This window comes from Gymnoscopelus braueri, assembly GCF_963280865.1.
Source record: "Gymnoscopelus braueri genome assembly, chromosome: 5".
In the NCBI taxonomy this organism is placed as follows: domain Eukaryota; kingdom Metazoa; phylum Chordata; class Actinopteri; order Myctophiformes; family Myctophidae; genus Gymnoscopelus; species Gymnoscopelus braueri.
The window spans coordinates 50,030,754-50,049,145 of record NC_137606.1 but is presented as its reverse complement, the minus strand read 5'-3'; the positions used below and the strand labels follow the sequence as shown (position 1 = coordinate 50,049,145).

At 42.6% G+C, this 18,392-nt stretch overlaps 2 protein-coding genes across 3 annotated transcripts in view; both read left to right on the top strand.

The window, feature by feature from the left end:
* il1rap (interleukin 1 receptor accessory protein) overlaps nucleotides 1-15,752 on the top strand; it is a 40,116-nt gene extending 24,364 nt beyond the window's left edge. For both annotated transcript variants that reach the window (XM_080429554.1, XM_080429553.1), the window contains exons 6-13: nucleotides 2,336-2,549; nucleotides 4,575-4,743; nucleotides 5,289-5,360; nucleotides 5,460-5,586; nucleotides 6,869-7,017; nucleotides 9,081-9,224; nucleotides 12,537-12,680; nucleotides 12,878-15,752. In XM_080429554.1, coding sequence (XP_080285680.1) covers nucleotides 2,336-2,549; nucleotides 4,575-4,743; nucleotides 5,289-5,360; nucleotides 5,460-5,586; nucleotides 6,869-7,017; nucleotides 9,081-9,224; nucleotides 12,537-12,680; nucleotides 12,878-13,293 — 1,435 coding nt within the window. In that variant the 3' untranslated portion in view covers nucleotides 13,294-15,752. The remainder of the gene's footprint in view (nucleotides 1-2,335; nucleotides 2,550-4,574; nucleotides 4,744-5,288; nucleotides 5,361-5,459; nucleotides 5,587-6,868; nucleotides 7,018-9,080; nucleotides 9,225-12,536; nucleotides 12,681-12,877) is intronic.
* On the top strand, nucleotides 15,352-18,107 carry LOC308085964 (uncharacterized protein; the record flags this gene model as incomplete). Its single annotated transcript, XM_080429279.1, has 2 exons — nucleotides 15,352-15,391; nucleotides 17,128-18,107. The coding sequence occupies 2 exons, from the start codon at nucleotides 15,352-15,354 to the stop codon at nucleotides 18,105-18,107; spliced, it is 1,020 nt and encodes a 339-aa protein (XP_080285405.1).
* Between the last annotated feature and the right edge of the window lie 285 nt (nucleotides 18,108-18,392).

Genomic DNA, 18,392 nt, shown 5'->3' with positions numbered 1-18,392 from the left:
ATTAAAATATTATACGTTGAGTGCCTGCATTTCTTCCATCCACTTGCGTTATACGTTTCGTGCTGCAGAAGCCCCGACGCGGAAGTGCATGTAAACAAAGCGTGCGTGCGAGACGGCGGAGGGTCCCGACTAACGCCTGGAACAATAATATTTCCAACGCGATCCTCCATTGCAGCGTGATCGCCGATCGGAAACGGCTCGTTTCCACCACATTAAAAAGAAATGGAGATATTAAGCTTTTAGTCAAGGAGATAACATTGAAAACGCCGACCGGAAGGTTTTTTGACATGGAGCCTCATCCAGCCTCTTCTTCTCAGAAACTCCTTGGGTGATGTCAAAGTTTCGTTTTAGCGCCCCACGTGGCCCACTCGTATAAAAATAGAATTGGGTCAAAAACGGTCCGGACCGTTTTTGGCATTCAATGTGTTAAATGGTTAAAAAAGAACACATAAACACAACACCTTACAGGCAGCTGTTTAATCTGTACATTAGCTTACTGATTTCTACTGTGTCGTCATGACTAGACAACACAAATGTAAAGTTATTAAAACATGGTACTTTGACATGTGAGAGATACATTTCAGTGTAGCAGGCTAGCTGTGTGAATACAGGCAGCTAGTGGGTGTTATAGTACTGTAGGTGTTGAGTTCAAGTGTTTATTGTTTATTATACAGATCCCCATTAGCTGCCGCCTTAACAACAGCTAGTTTTCATGGGGTCTAGACAATAATATACATTAATCACAATATAAAGCATACAAAAAACATCTTACAAAAAGTATTGCGTACAAAAATTATTTAAGAAGAAAAAAGAGAATCCAACAGGAATACAGCAGATTTAAAATGGCACAGTCAATCTGGTATGTAAGTTAATAATGGTATAGCATATAATGTTTAAGTTTCCTTTTAAAACAAGCTTTTCCTTTGATGTTACGCATATTGCCTGGAAGACGATTCCAGTGTGCAACTGATCTATAAAATACAGCCCTCTTCATTGAATTGGACTTTGGCAGAGGTAAAGTTATCCACCTCTCGGCCCACGAGTGGAATATGTACAGTATGAGTATCGGAGCAGTAAGTTATCTTATTAAATAGAAATGTAGGAGTCTGTGTGTTAATAACTCTATGAAAATAAGTAAACTAGCAGAAAGTCTTTCTTTGACACTGAGCCAAGTGAGACGCTCATGCAAACAACCTGACAAAACAACTCTGAGGATAACGTGTGTTGCTTCATGTGGTGTGGTGGTGGGGAGTGTCCTGTGTTTCCTGTTGTTGCTCTATTTACTGTATCCGGTACTCGTCTGAGTCGCACACGTCTCCAGTGTTGCCAACTTAGCAATATTGTTTCCATGTTGAGCCATTTTTTAGACTACCCTAGCATCTTTTTTTGCAAACAGCACCTGGCAACAAATTAGCTACTAACTAAGCGTTCGTAATTGCGTTTTGAGCATCTGCTCTGATTTCAGAGTGCTCTGATGTTAACTCTCATATCACTCTCATATCAGTTAATTTATTAACACTCAAGAGTAGATACTCATCAACTAACGTTGCCATTTACCAATGACATCATCAATGGGGATTCCAAGTTAATACAAACTCCAGCTTTCTCTTCCTGGAAAGTTAGCATGCTGAAATAAAAGCCATTAATAAAAATTGTTAAAACAAAAATGAAATGACCAAACCTGCCTACCGATGATGTCACTGGTAGGCAGGTTTCTGAACTGTCCATAGCCCTCCTCTAGACACAGAGAGCGAGTAGACAGAAATGGTGCCATCATTGGTATCCGGACCATTTTCTGTTTGCTAAAAAAAGAGCTGGAGGAACGGGGACCCCCATTACTGAACAAACACTATCACAATATAGAGCTATTTATCACTTGTTTTAACAAAACAATATCAAGCCTACCTTTAACCCATTGAGACCTGAAGCCGATTCTACATGTCTCCTAAATCTCAACAGTTTTCTGAAAAACGTATGTTTCTATATCAGTGGTGCTCAATCTTTTTCATGTCCAGGACCCCAAAATGATATGTATTTGGCCGCGGACCCCCATCAAAATATTTTGTTCCAGGGGGTCCCAGAAGCAAAGATTTGAGTTAAAAATGTTCGCTTTAAAAATATATATATTCAAAGATTTGCACACATTTTCAAGATTTTTCAAAAATAGCAGATCAACAAGCTCGTAGCGCGGCACTCGGTGCCGCGCTATGAGCTTGTATATCTGCTATTTTTGAATAGCCCAAAGTGTAAAATAATGCTTTTTAGCTCAAATCTAAAAATGACACAGTTCCAGGTCTTAATGGGTTATTTAACTAACATGTTTTTCCTCCTCCAGTAACAAGTCTTCGTGCACAAAGATCGCCATGCGTCTGGAGGTGTTGCCACGCGAGGGGGCGGTGTCTGTGCGAGGCTGCGAGCCTCCGGTCGCCGTGGCGCCCGGCCAGATGAAAATCCCTCTACAGGAAGAGGGGGTGTTGCACTGCCCTGACCTGCAGGACGCGCACAAGATGGCTGACGGTGACAGCGCGCCCTCTGTCACCTGGTACCATGTGAGTAGGGAGGAGAGATGTACAGTATATATCACACTGGACTTCCCAAATGCCAAAGTGAGAAAAACAAGAAATCACCAATCCCATATACTGTATGTGCAGACTCTTAAGACATTGGGTGCCAAAACCGGGATTCTCCGGTTTAGCAAAAAGTGACGTTGAGTGCCAAAACCGGGAATCTCCATGAAGTCAATTTTTTTTGTTTTTTTCGTTTGACTCCGGTGACTCTGAGAAGGAAGGGACAGATGGATCACTGTGCCAAAAAACCTGGCTCCCATTCTAACTCCTTGCAGTGGGGAAAACGAGTCATTTTCTATCCCGAGATCACTCCGCCGTGGTGACTCGCGTGAGAGATGTTATTGTTCCAGGCGTTAGCCAGGACCATCCACCATCGTGCACGCATATATTGTTTACAATCGGGTGCTCGTCGTGGAGTCCACAGCTGTAAACAGCGTAGCGTTACAAACGGTGAGATCTCTGGAACTCAACGTCACTTTTTTAATAAAACTCTGGCACCGAATGTGTCGAATGATAGTGGATTTTGGATTTCGATTCGTGTTTTCGGATGTTACTTTTTTAGATAGACAATTGCACGTTTTAGATTCTGAACTTTTGATATATTGATTGACGTTTTGTATCGTAATCAGCAAAATAATTCAGTGTTTTTATGGCACCTGCGAATGCTTTCGGGATTTTTCAAGTGGGCCCTGATTAGGGCTGTCACTATTAACACATTCCACGCCAGAGTTTAATATCATAATGTACTCACCAGTGCCAGCGATTTATTGTTGTTTTTTTGTTTTTTTCACGTCGCCACAGACCTCGCTAAATCCGTTAAAATCGTGCGTTCAACTGTTTGTAAACACACAGGGTAGCTGTGTGAGACGCCCAGCGAAGACCGTTTCGATCGCCGATCCGCCATCTTGAAGCTACAGCGGTTTATGTTAAACAGCGACCAGCGATGAGAAAAACAACAACCGAGAAAATGGAGATTTAGTTTCCGCTTTAGAGTGGAGGCGGATGGGAACGAAAATCTCCGGATATGGATAATTCAGTTTCCGGTGGTGCTACAATGAAATGTGTCGTGGCGAACGAGGCCTACAATGAAATGTGAACCTGCGGAGAAAAAAAAAGACCACTTCGCGTAGATCTACGCGACTGGCACACTGCTCAATTATTTAGGTTCGCGTAGATCTATGCGATTGGCACGCAATGTGTTAAACATTTAAGTTGACGATTAATTGTCACTTAAATAATTGCGATTAATGATTTAATTGTGTGTTTGGCCATTGAACATTGGAACATATGAATAACAATTGAATTTCTGTTTGCCTTTTAGGCTTCGTAATAAAAAATTGCACAGGGCAGATATGACAAATAAAAAAGAAATTATTGACATATTTAATAATTTTATACATGTAAAAATAACAGAAATAGCTGATCTACAAGCTTACACTTCGTGATGCGTTGTAAGCTTGTAGATCTGCTATTTAAAAAAAATATATATTTGAAAATGTGTTTAAAAAAAAAATTGAAACAATTATGACGATTATGCAAAATTAATTGCGATTATCTCAAATAATTGCAATTATATAATAAATGTGACAGGCCTAGCCGTGATCCACAAAAAGTTTGGGAACCGCAGATGATGCGTAGCCTGCGAACTAGTTCAGGCAGATACACTCGAGACGAGGTTTACACGCATGTACTGTACTTAAGCTCACCTGATTCATTGCACTTCCTCTTGCTGTCAATGGCACTGAATGTTGCTCCCACCACCACCCCAGCACCACCAGTAGGCTCTGCTTTCCCCAAGGGTTCTGTTTCCCCCTGGGGGGGTTTGTTGTAGATGTGTTGTCTTCTAATGTGTATATTCCAATGTAGTATTCACACTAGTATTTACGTTTTATAAATAAAATGTTCTCAAGCTATTAATGTTCTCAATCTATTTGTGAGTTATCTGACTGGATTCTAATGATGGATGTGATGAATGAGGTGATAAGTGGCTGTGTCCCTGCACTGCAGCGCTGTCAGGTCTATCCGTTGGGGAACGGTGACAGAGTGATGGCGGAGAACAGTCTGGTCTTCCATCACATGGTGGAGCGCTATCGGGGACTGTACTACTGTACCATCAACTACAACCGGAAGGGACGGAGCCTCAACTTCACCCGAGCCGTCAACGTTACTGCCATCTGTAAGAAATCATATCAATGTTACTGCTATCTGTAAGAAATCGTAACATCTATGTTACTGCTATCTGTAAGACATCATAACATCTATGTTATCATAACATCTATGTTACTGCTATCTGTAAGACATCATAACATCTATGTTACTGCTATCTGTAAGACATCATAACATAAATGTTACTGCTATCTGTAAGAAATCATAACATCAACGTTACTGCTATCTGTAAGACATCATAACATCTATGTTACTGCTATCTGTAAGAAATCATAACATCAACGTTACTGCTATCTGTAAGAAATCATAACATCAACGTTACTGCTATCTGTAAGAAATCATAACATCAACGTTACTGCTATCTGTAAGAAATCATAACATCAATGTTACTGCTATCTGTAAGCACATATCATCAAGGTTACTGCTTATCTGTAAGCACATAACATCACTACATCATGCTATGATGTTATGATCATCATAATCAGAATATCATCAAGATGTATACGAAAAGAACAGAATCGTTTTTTATGCACATAATCCATCTGTTCCTTCCAGATCCCTCCAGTATGCCCAAAGATCCCGAGATCATCAAACCAGCCAAGGACCATGTCTACACCATTAAACCAGGTAGGAAAAAACATTGTGATTATGATGAGGATGATGATATTTATCATTATTATGATTATAATAGTGTTAATATGATTATGATTAACATTCTGATTCCAGATACAGAGGTGCATTTGGAGTGCAGAGCAAAGATCCCGTACGTGGAGGGACCTCGGGACATAGGCTGGACCATCGATGGGAAGACAGTGGAGCAACTATCTGACTCACGTTTTTCTAAAACCAACAGGTATCACATACTGACTCTGTTTTTTTTTATGACTTACATTTTTTATTAAAGATTTTCAGTTTCACATGATATGAAGCGTAGTGCAGTGTTATGCGTTAACAAGTATATTTGTAATATTTTCTCCTCTGTCTGAAAGATTGAAAGAGACCTTTTCGAAGGCGGCTACTTTACTTAGCTCTGTGAGCCATTCACTGACTGTCCTCATTGACTAGATGTTATTTAAAGGACAAGTCTGGACTACAATAACATATAGCCTTTTTTCCTTCTTATATTGATCCCAAATGACTAGCCATGGGGTCTATTTGCAGAATTGCCCCTGTCGTCCAGTTTCCCCAGCAGCCCTCATAGCATAGAGAAGAGCCCATAAGCAAATCGCTACTTACGCTATTTGTTGCGGTCAAAAGTCATTTGACCGCCGTAGTCTCGTAAATCATGTTTTGGGGTGAGCGTTCGGCACAACTGGCCAAGTGACTGTACTGGCCAATCACAGCGCATCTTTTCCGGGACTTGGCAAAACACATAACAGCTGTATATACACCGTCTATTTAGCAGAATAAATCGGCTTGTGTGGGACAACCAAGGCATGGATGCGTGTGTAATGACAACTAATAACAGATTCATGAAAAACAAAATCACTTTTGACCGCAACAAATAGCATAAGTAGCGATATGTTTATGGGCTCTGCTCTATGCTATGGGGGCTGCTGCCGTAACTGAACGACAGGGGCAATTCTGCAGACCCCATGGCCAGTCATTTAGGATCATAGGTAGGAAAAAAAGGCCATATGTTATTTTAGTCCGGACTTGTCCATTAATGCCATAAAGCTGTCATAATGCCATAAGGGGTGATCACACCAAAACGCGTCGCCAGCAAAACCATTGTTTTCTTAGGTACGTAGGGCTGTCACGATCATGGAATTTTACATGACGATTAATTGTCATGTATTTGTCATGTATTAAACTATTTGCAAGTAACAATTTCATTGTGTTTTTGGCATTGAGCATATAAATCATATTTTTATTCTGTTTGGCTTTTAGGCCTCGTAAACAAAAGTTGCACAGGGCAGATATGGCAAATAAATTAAATATTCAAAGAAATATCTTTATACTTTCACAATGTTTTAAAAATATGGAAATGGCCAATCTGCAACAACATGTCGCATTGTGACACGTCGTGAACTTGAAGATTGTTGTGGTTTATGCTTAGACTGTTCCTGTTTGAAATAATATTTCTGTGAAATGTCTCTGTCTGTCTGCCTTGTCTGTCTGTCTGTGTGTCTCAGGCTGCTGAAGAATGACCTGGAGGACCTCGAGATGGAGAGTGTGCTGGTGATCGAGGACTTCCAGACTGAGGACCTGAACAAAGAGTTGAACTGTACAGCCTGGAACCAGAAAGGCAACGCTACACGCAGAGCTATGCTGCAACTGGAAGGTGAGCAGTGTTTGCAATTAGTACTTATAATTACTTAGTTACGTTTTCAAATAAGTCATCCGTATTTCCCTGTTCCTCCTGTTGCCACAAAACGAGAAGAAAAAGCAAATCCATCATTAGCGCTGTTTTTTTATTTTCTAATCCTTAACAAGGCACAGACAGAAGTAGCAGGTGTGCGTGTCAGAGTGGCGTGACTTGGGAGTGTACGGGAGTGCTTGGCTAACCACGCGCCCGGAGTGCCGCTGGAATCCAAACCGCGCCCCCGACCGTCCCCATTGGCTCCAATCCAAGAGGGCCAGAACACTAGCTCCAAATAATCTGGCACACTCTGTGGCAGAAGTCAAAAGACACCCAATTTTCTTTTTTCATACACTTATTTTTCTGGTCTAATGTTGTGATGTAGTGAAAATAAACGTATCTGCAAGCTCACAATACAAAAGACACCCACAATTTAATAACAAAAAGTTATGTCACAGTATTTGTGCAACAGTGACAAATAAAGATCCCGATTTGCTACATTTGCTACATACTTATTTTTCTGGTCTAATGTTTACTTATCTACAAGCTCACAATATGCGCCTCATCATCTCTGCCAATCACTATGATGCCATTCAGGCAGTATAGAATTCATTTAAGAGGAGGTGCATGTGAATGGATGGTGGCTAATCACTTTGATGACTCATCTCTGCCATTCAGGTGGTTTAGAATTATGCTGATGAAATATATATGTATTCCAGCGGCACTCCGGGGGCGTGGTTTGCCAAGCACTCCCATACGCTCCCAAATCACGCGTCAGTGTGTGGTTGCGCACTGCAGGTGTGAGTGTCAGTGTGTGGTTGCGCAATTCACGTTCGGCTAGTGACATGGCAGAGATTCAGAGAAGGCAGAGAGGTCATCCTTTATGTCGTGGAAGTCTGTCGGCTTCCATTTGAAGAAGCATCTCCAAGCCAAAGCACTTGTGGCCACTCCGGTAGCACTTTTTATGCTTTTTCTCCTACACTGTCCCCCTCTCAGCTGTCCTATTGTCTGTCTCTCCTAAACTGTCTCCCTCTCAGCTGTCCTACTGTCTGTCTCTCCTACACTGTCTCCCTCTCAGCTGTCCTACTGTCTGTCTCTCCTACACTGTCTCCCTCTCAGCTGTCCTACTGTCTGTCTCTCCTACACGGTCTACCTCTCAGCTGTCCTACTGTCTGTCTCTCCTACACTGTCTCCCTCTCAGCTGTCCTACTGTCTGTCTCTCCTACACGGTCTACCTCTCAGCTGTCCTACTGTCTGTCTCTCCTACACAGTCTCCCTCTCAGCTGTCCTACTGTCTGTCTCTCCTACACTGTCTACCTCTCAGCTGTCCTACTGTCTGTCTCTCCTACACGGTCTCCCTCTCAGCTGTCCTACTGTCTGTCTCTCCTACACAGTCTACCTCTCAGCTGTCCTACTGTCTGTCTCTCCTACACGGTCTCCCTCTCAGCTGTCCTACTGTCTGTCTCTCCTACACAGTCTACCTCTCAGTTGTCCTACTGTCTGTCTCTCCTACACGGTCTACCTCTCAGCTGTCCTACTCTCTGTCCTAGTAAAGAAAGACTGTTAATTTAAGAGATTTCTGTAAGAAAAAGAAATTTCATGGTAGAAAGTCCTTTTACTTACGGTATTTACTTAATTGTAGTCCTCAATAATTGATGTCTTCTCCATTGATAATGATTCACTAGTCCTACTGTAAATGTTTTATTCAATTTGTTTCCTTTTAACTCTCCATTCCTTTCCATTCATTTGTTTTTGTAATGTATGCATTCATTGATTGATCTGTGTGTCTGTGTGCGTGTGCGTGTGCGTGTGCGTGTGCGTGTGCGGTGCGGTCTTTATTTAATCTTCATGTCTTTGTCTGTTTTTCATGAAGTGCTTTTAAGAAATGAAAATTCTAATTATCTCTCTCGCTCTCTCCCTATCTTTCTCTCTGTCTTTGTTTCTGTCTCTCTCTCTCTCTCTCGCTCTCTCTCTCTCTCTCTCTCTCTCTCTCTCTCTCTTTCTCTCTCTCTCTCCCTCTCTCTCTCTCTCTCTGTGTCTCCTAGTCTCTCTACCATCAGTGGAGCTGGCGTGTGGCCTGGGTGTGACGGTAGCATTGATGTTGGTTCTGTTCGTCATCTACCATGTGTTCTGGTTGGAGCTGCTGCTGCTGTACAGGAGCTGGTTCGGTACAGATGAACGCTACACAGGTAAACACCACCCACTAACCACGCCAGAAAATAGCTGATCTACAAGCTTCAAAGCCAGATTAATTTAATACATTAGTACATAATTATACAGATGGGTGATCAATTAAAGGAAAAACCTGGATATCTGAGTGGAGAAACACCGTCTCGGCTACCGTGTTGCTACATGTGGGGAAATCTAAATTTAATGTATGGGCTTGAACAGCGTGGAGAACAGCCGCTAACACAGCTCACTGCTGTGAAAACCAATCCTGATAACGTACCGATGCGATGGAGAGTGCGGTCTAGCCAACACCAACTCGGGACTCCTGAATCGCTGCCCTCCACAGCCTCCCGTCTAGCATCAGGGTCTTGAGCTCTGCAGTGTTGTTAGCTCCGCTGTCGTGCCACAGTGCATCTACGTAGGTGGTGCCATAAGAAGTCTTAAGTCTTTGCATTGGTTCTGCAAGGCTGGTATTATTATTATTTTTTCCCCCCATATTGTTTCCACTCAGTTTTTAGCCCATTCATTGAATGTAAAGTAGATGTCAGCAGACGTATCGATCGTCTGGCCACACCAGACTAGTAGTGCCTGAGAATGTCAATGCAGGACGTGATCAGACTGGCTCACCTAGAACAGACTGTCATCAACTAGATAGAGAGGGATGTTATAGTAGATAATATAGGGGAAGCGGAAAACATTTATAATAAAACGCTCTTGCCCACTGTACGGCTCCAATGTTAAAGTGCTTTTTATTGCACCAGAAAATGTTGCTTTGTCGCTCAGAACCTGCCCAATTTTGGGTTTGGGATGTGCATGTCTGTCTTCTTTTTCTTAGTAGATAATATAAACCACTCATTACAAAGACAAAATATGCACATTTGAGAGTTCAGTGGTTTCACAAATCATAGGCATTTGTCTACCGTGATGTGTGTAAAAGTGATATGGTCACTAGTCAGATGAGTCATCCTTCACCATATTTTTGTCAGGTAGGTGAGTGCATGTGTAGCGTACACCAAGAGAACGGTATGAGCATGAGTGCTTGACCCCTACAGTGAGGAGGCCCGGAGGCTCTGTTATGCTGTGGGTGGCATTTTCCTGGAATGGATTGGGTCACCTAGTGCCCTTAGAGTAGAGGGTAGGGTCCCTGTGCAAATCAATGCAAAGTTATTCAGAGTGATCACTTGCCTGGTTCCAGATCATCGACTCTGCCTCTGTGTTTTGAACGGTTGAAAAGGCCATTATCCAATGAGTGCTGGGTGTAGGTGTGGGTCTTCACGATTAGCCCAATCAGCGCCCGCGGACCGTTGTCAGGCTGTGCGCTGGAGCTGACAACTGAGGTGACTGCTAAGGAGAAATAATAACGTAGTTGAGGGAATTATTGCTTTTTTCAGTGTTCACTAAAAGGTTTCATTTAAATGATTCGTTCACCAGGTCGTTCAGTGCTTGGCTGGAGCTCTGCCTGCGTTGAGTCATAATAACTCACTGAACTGAAACACTGAACAGGTCGTACATTGACTGGATCAGTCAGTGCAACACGTCCACCCCACCGTCCCCTCAGGCTATGGGATCTAAACTCCAGGCACTCGTGTTGTCTCATGCACTCGAAATGTGCCTCAAATATGAATAAAGTACACCTGTTTATGTCTATTTGATTGACGAATGGCTCAAACTGTACAATTTACCTAGAGGACCGGGTACGTTGATCCCTAGTGATTGGTTTAGGGGAAATCTCCCCCTTGGAAATATCTAGAGTGGAGACTGAAGCTTCTAGCTTGAGTCTGATAATCAGGCTAAGTGATCACCTTTATCCTATGATGAAACACCTCTATCCAGATGGGAGTGGTCCCTTCGAGGATGACAAGACCCCCATCGACAGGGCACAAGTAGGGGTCACTGAATGTTTTGATGTATGGAAATGAAGTGAGACTTCAGTCACAGGTCTCAACCCAGTTGAACACCTATGGGAGATGTGGGACCGACATGTTAGACAGCGCTCTCCACCTCCAACGTCAAAACCCCAAATGAGGGAATATCCTTTGGCCCAACACCTTACTAAGAAATTTGTCACCCATCTGTAAATGTATAGTCGCTCATAATTCATTGTTGATATCAGACTGTATATTCGTTCCTATATACACTGTTGATACATACTGTTTATTCATTCATTGATGCTAGAGCTAGACTATTCATTCAGAGACAGATTGCAGATATTTGGTTACAGTGTCTTAACTCATCTTATTATCTTGATTTGTTTTTAACTTTTACTCAGTTTTTAACTTATAACTAAGGGTCCATTTGGTTAACTCTCAATTACAAGTAGATAAATTAACACTGAGGATTTTACTGTGTACAACCATTGTTTTATTCAGCTGTTCTGCAGATAAAACGTGTTTTCTTTAGTCTAAAAACTGTGATCTCATCAACTTATAGCAGCTGTTATTTACTGAGAACAAATGGTGTTTCTAAGCCGTGTTGAGCAGCAGGCTGTAAAGTACATTCTTTTATCTTATTAGCCTTCATAAAGAACAAGCTGTTCATGTTTTACTGCTTCCTGTGGGTAGTACCCATGACAGACATACTCAAACAAAGTCAGACAACAGTATGTATGACATTGTATGTTTGTCTGTGTACTGTACTGTACTGTTCACTGTCTGAGTAGTAAAACTAAATGTTCCGTCAAAGGTCTTGTTGGCACAGATTGAGGATGACAGTATGGTTCTGTAGCATTTCTGGGTGTAATATGTCGCTGAAATGAAGGTAGTTTCATGGTCATGGACACTCAGGCAGTGAGCAGGAGAATTGAATGCAGTCACTCCTCGAACACGTGACTGTGGGTTTGATTTATACGTAATAATAACAATAATAGCTTGAATTTATTTAGTACCTTTCACGAAACCCAAGGACATGTACATGTACATCAAAAGACAACAAACAACTAGTTGCCATAAGCCTGAGAGAATAGGTGTCTTTTCAAGGCAGCCTTAAAAGAGTCCAGTGTTCGAGCATGGGGAGAGAGTTCCACAGGGTGGGGGCTGCCACACTGAAGGCTCTGTCCCCAAAGGTTTGTTTGCTTACTTACAGTAGTTGCAAACGGGGGTCTCATACCGGAAATAGCCCATCTACAAGCTCAAAAAGCGTCATACTGTGACAGTCCCAGTTTGTTTTATTGATTTGTACTAGAATAACTTCATTCAAGTCCTGTGTGTGTGTGTGTGTGTGTGTGTGTGTGTGTGTGTGTGTGTGTGTGTGTGTGTGTGTGTGTGTGTGTGTGTGTGTGTGTGTGTGTGTGTGTGTGCGTGTGCGTGCGTGCGTGCGTGCGTGCGGTCCTGCAGACAACAAGGAGTATGATGTTTACATCTCCTACGCCAGGAACAGTGACGAGGAGCACTTTGTTCTGAACACCCTGAGGACAGTTCTGGAGCAGCAGCTGGGATACACCGTGTGTATCTTTGATAGAGACAGTCTACCTGGAGGAAGTACGTAAATGAATGAATGAATGATGGGTGAGTGAGTGAGTGAGTGGGTGAGTTGATGAATGTATGTGTCCGCTGTCCGTGTTTCTTCTAGCTCTCTGTGACTGACCATCCATCTGACCATGAGTCCATATTACATGTCTATCCACCCGTCCATCCATCCATTAACTCATCACTCTCTCATCCATCCATCCATCCAGCCATCACAGACGACACGCTGACCTTCGTGGCTCGCAGCCGGCGCCTCCTGGTGGTCCTGAGCCGTGGCTACGGGGAGCGGGGCTCCCAGGGCCTGCTGGAGCTCCGGGCCGGCCTGGAGGGCATGGCCCTCGGGGGCCACCTGCGGGTCATCCTGGTGCAGTACGGCCCCTCCCGGTACCGGGTGAGCGAGCTGAGGCGGGCCAGGCTGGCTCTGGCTCTGGTCCAGTGGAAGGGAGACCAGGAGTCCGGAGAACTGAACTCCAGGTTCTGGAAGAGACTCCGAGTGGAACTCCCTGTCAGGAGGGAGGCAGGAGGGAAGGAGACGAGGAAAGGAAACAAGGAGAAGGCCACGTCTAGGACCTATCATAGTCAGAGCAGCAACACCTCCCAGACGGCTCTGCTTCCACCCTGCTAAGAGCAGCGGTTCTCAAATTGGAGTCCGGGGAACCCCATGGGTCCTTGAGGTGGTTCCAGAGGGTCCCCGGCTAAATGACTGATAGCTAGGAACCAAAGGGATCCTTACAGGTCTGTAACTCTCTGATTCATGAGGTATCTTCAGGTTTAACTCTGGGTTTACAGTGAGGTAACTTCAGGTTTAACTCTGGGTTTACAGTGAGGTAACTTCAGGTTTAACTGTGGGTTTTCAGGGTTACGACACAGTGGTTCACGTCTTACCAGGGTACATTGCCATGGTATCTGATTCTGAACACCTAGAGACCTGCTTCAGAGAAGGTGATGTTCCAGATAACGGATCAATTTGTGTAAAAAACACCGCCTACTGAATAATCAATTCTATTGGATTGCCATAGAGCTTGGTGCGCAGATCCTGAGAGGGTTTCTGAGGAGCGACTGACAAAACACTTTGGTTTTCCAATTTCCATGATTTCATTTTTAATGAGAGGTATAGAGTCAGAGGGAGGGAGTTATCTGTGTCAGCTTATTGAGCTGTTAGCTGCAAACAATATCAAAACCATTTCATTGTGCTTTTGTGCCCATATTATCCTACAGCAGAGGCTGATTGAACCACTAACGCCTTGTACTGGTTGTATGTATAAGATATGAAAGTAAGTCTCACTTTGAATTATGTTTTCATATTTTGTTTTTTATTTGTTCCCAAGTCCGTTTTATACATCTATCTATACATCTATGCAAAAAGTTATGAATTACATTTTAATTTACTATATCAGTATTTTGTGCACGCTCATTTTCTAATACAGAGGAACATTCTATACCCAAATAGATGCTATTTTGCACGGATATGAATGCGGGTGTGCCTTGAGATTTTCACCTGCCCTTTGATGTTTGAAATCAATCAATATTCTGCTACTGCATTGTCTATTTCTCAACTCAAATGTTTTCAAAATCATTCTTGAATGTACTGTTTAGCTGTAAATGGCATTGTGTGTTTGTTTACATGGCTACAATGCTGAATACAGCAGAAATCAAGCAACGCAGATTGATATGAGCATGTGCTCTGAGTCTTTGATAAGACAGCGGAAAATAGCAGACCGCTGAATTCAGCGTTTGACCAAACAGAATCAAGCATTCAACCAAGCCGTGTAACAAACAAATATAATTATTGACAGATCTACTTGCGCCCTAACGATGGGGGAGTGATATTATAAGCTGGTTAATTTACACATTCACACGGTCATCTGTCCCTCCTGCATTTCACAGCTGCAACAGTGTTACTTTTAGCCTGGTTTAGGTGTTTGAATTGTTTTTATTTGTCTGATATTATTAAGTAGTTTTCTATTATAGTTTTGTTTGCCGCTCCGCAGCCAGTAGAATTGTTTAGTTTACGGTCATATGCTGCAAACAACGGCCCTTTTATGTCAGTGGTTCTCAACTTTTTCAGGCTGTGACCCCCCAAAATAATCATATTTGAATTGGGGACCCCAACACCCTGACAAGTACTTGGAATTGCTGAGGTATTACATTTTGTTTGACTAGATTCCACGGATAAATATTGTGAAAATAGCAGGACGGCTATCTTCACAATTTTTGCCTCTTTCTTATATTTGACAATTTGGCCAACGTTTGACCAGTTTGTGTATAGTTTGTTGATTACTTTTGATGCAGTAATGGTCTTTTTTCTTTACTTTTCTTCGAGGTATTAAAAAGGTCTTAAAAGTCCTTAAATTGTCACTTAACTGTCATCTGGGGATACCCCCAACATCATGGGGTCCCCACCCACAGGTTGAGAACCACTGTTTTATGTGACAGTATACACATACTGTAGCAAGATTGGAAAATCCTGTGTTGACTTAAGAAGCTGATAACCACCTTTGTGACTGCTTAGCATCACTGTGGTTGTCAGGGCTCTGCTTTCTTTCACTCTTCAAACAATACTGTGTTTGCAATCAAAATGAGATTAGCTTAGTTTTTAGCTTAACTTATTTTAGCCTGCTTAAACAGAAGCAGTGATAAAGAAAATGGAATGATTTCATATAGGCTATCTGCACATCTATACATGTATGTGAAGAAGTTCTCAGTTGGTGCTGATATCACAAGTACGAATTCAGAAAAATAAAATAAATGATGATAAACAGTAGTAGAAATAATATTGCATGTCATTATTTATTTTATTTTTCTAAATTATTTAACGTTCTGCAGTATATCATAGTCAAGTATTAAGTGGGATTTTCACTTTAATCTGCACTTTTTAAATTGTTCAACATTTTCTCAATTTTATACGTAAAGGTATTTTTGTAATTTTGTAAAGTAAAGTATATTTTATTGTTCTTTAATATGCTGTTTAAAAAAAAATATATATATATTGTAATTGTGATGTGAAAATGCTGGAGAATCTGCACTTTTTCAATTAATTTACCATGGAAGAGTTTTTATTTTATTTAGATAAATAAATGACTCATCTCATCTCATGATTATCATTCATTCATTCATTCATTCATTCACCATAAACATATCGTCTCTGTCCAAAACTGTTACTTTTCAGGATTAAAATGAAATATATGAAAAATATCAAAAGTAGCAGATCGACAAGCTCAAAACGTGTCGCGTTTCGAGCTTGCGTATCTGCTACTTTTGATGCTTTTGTGTGACGCTGTAGGATGATCAAGTAGGGCGTTAATTTACCAAGTTAAAATATGGAGATAAGGTTTCTTAATTCATCTTAATCTAAACTTTTGACAGTCGCATGATCATTGTGAGCTCCAGGAGAGTTTTGCATATGAGCATTTTTATCAAGATTAAATGGTTTGAACATATTATGTAGTGTAATTAAAAAGTAAATTAAATTAAAAGTGAGAAAAAAATGAAAAAGGTTGCGTGTACAAACCTTAACCCTTATGCTTATCCCTAAAAAAAATTGCCATTTTTTTACTATTTTGAAAAACATTTTAAAATAGTCAAATAGCCGTTCTACAAGCTCACAACATGTCAATGTAGATTGGCAAGTTGAACTATTTTAGAATGTTTTTCAAAACAGTAAAAAATGGCAAAAAGGTTTAGGGATAAGGGGTAAGGCGGTGCGCAAGATACATGTAGGGCTAGGTCTTAAGCCCTATTTCAGATGTAGCTAAATATGCATATCTACAAGCTCTGTGTTTCATCACAGTGCGTTGTAGATCTGCTATTTTCGCTATATATATTTTTTTTAATGCATTTTGAAAATCCATTTCCAAATTCTCAAAACTTAACCACTTTCACTGTGCAAACACATTCTAAAAAGTTCCCAAAATTGTCTAAAATGTTCTGACATTTTCAAAAGATTTGAATAGGGCAAAAATTGGAGAAGAGGGGTTTACATTTGTGAGATACATAGTTTACAGGACAGCATGTGACCATGTCTGAAGAAAGACTGGAATTTGAAACTTGAAACTTGAAACTGCAGCCGTGGTAGGCCTACTCCACTGCCAACGTCATGTTGTTGAGCTCTTGTGATTAGCCGAAAATAGGCAAGGATTATGGGTATTGTAACGGAAGTGGCTGTTTCGATAGAAAACACATTTTCTCACAAATGCAATTCAGAAATGTACCTTTACTGGCTTTAACAGTAAATATATTATGTAATTTTATATCCCTCCGTCAAAGATTATAAACCTATATTGTTTGGCTGTAATTACTGGCAGTATGATTAACTAAATGAGCTATACTGTGGATAAAATCACGATGGAACTTTACTGCCCAGGAGGTCTATAATAAAAAATGTTTTAGTTTTCTCTTGACTCTGAAAGCAATCCTCCCCTCTCCTCTCCTCTCCTCTCCTCTCTTCATGTGTGCTCAGACCTATCAGAGGCAGTGTTGCATTGTATGTCGGTGAGTCGTCGTGTGCTGCTGGTGGTGAGTCCAGACTACATGGCGGAGAAGAGCTTCAGCCTGCTGGAGTGTCGTCTATCTCTCTACCTCCACCACGGCCGGCGTGACGGTGCCACCATCGTCGTCGTCAGCTTCAACCGTTCGCTCCACAGCGCCACCACGTGTCCGGAGCTGGTCCAGCTACGGCGGGCCGCGGCCACCACCGTGTCGTGGCGTGGAGCGCGCCGGTCGGAGCCCCGGGGGTCGGGCTTCTGGAAGCGTCTGAGGCTGGCACTGCCCGTCCGGCCCTTGAAGATGGGGAGGAGGCTGATCGACAGCACCTCCTCCCACTCCGACCTGGGGGGCGTGGCTCTGCTGCAGCGCACCGACAAGACCACGAGAGACACAGGAAGTCACCAGAGCCACCACCACGACGGCTCCTCGGCGGGCGCCAGGGACGCACACAGAAACAAACACAAGCAGAAAAACACGAGGGCACAACAGCTCCCGTCTTCCTCTCGGAACCGAGGCAGACACCACACCCTGCCCAGAGGGAGGAGCAAGCTGAGGAATGGGAGGGGCCAGAGTCTGGGCCGGGGCGGGAGAGAGGCCAGTTCAAAGGGGAGAGAGGCCAGTTCAAAGGGCAGAGAGGTGGGGGGGCAGGTGGGGCGCGTCAATTCGGTAGGTCGGGCGGAGTCTCTTGCGGGGGTGGAGCTCACGGTGGAAACAGAGATTCAGCGGGAAGTGACGTCACATCATCACAGGACACAGGACAGACATTCTGACCACACCCCTGACTCTAGCTCCACCCCTTGTCCCGCTGACTCTACCCACGACACTATTCCCAACTCCATCTCTGACTCCACCCATGACACTAACCCCTCCCCAGGCCACACCCCCTTCCCCGTCCCTGACCAATCCGGTGTCCAGCAGGAGACGAGAGGAGGAGACACAGAGACACCGGACTGACTCATGTTGTACGTTATGTACTGTTCTGTTAACACTTCATAAACAGCCTGGAGGTGAGACAAACGAGTGGTTCTCAAACGTTTTCATGTCAAGGAAGTTGTAGATCTGCTATTTTGAAATACCAGATGTAATTTATATAGGGTTATATATATAGTAGTAATAATAATGATAATAATTAGAAAAAGTGCTCCTGTGAGCACAGGTCTCCGCCAGGTCAGTTAGATTATTGTGGGCCAGCAATGTTAGGAATGCGCCAATCAGGATGGAATATGAAAAATCGGACGG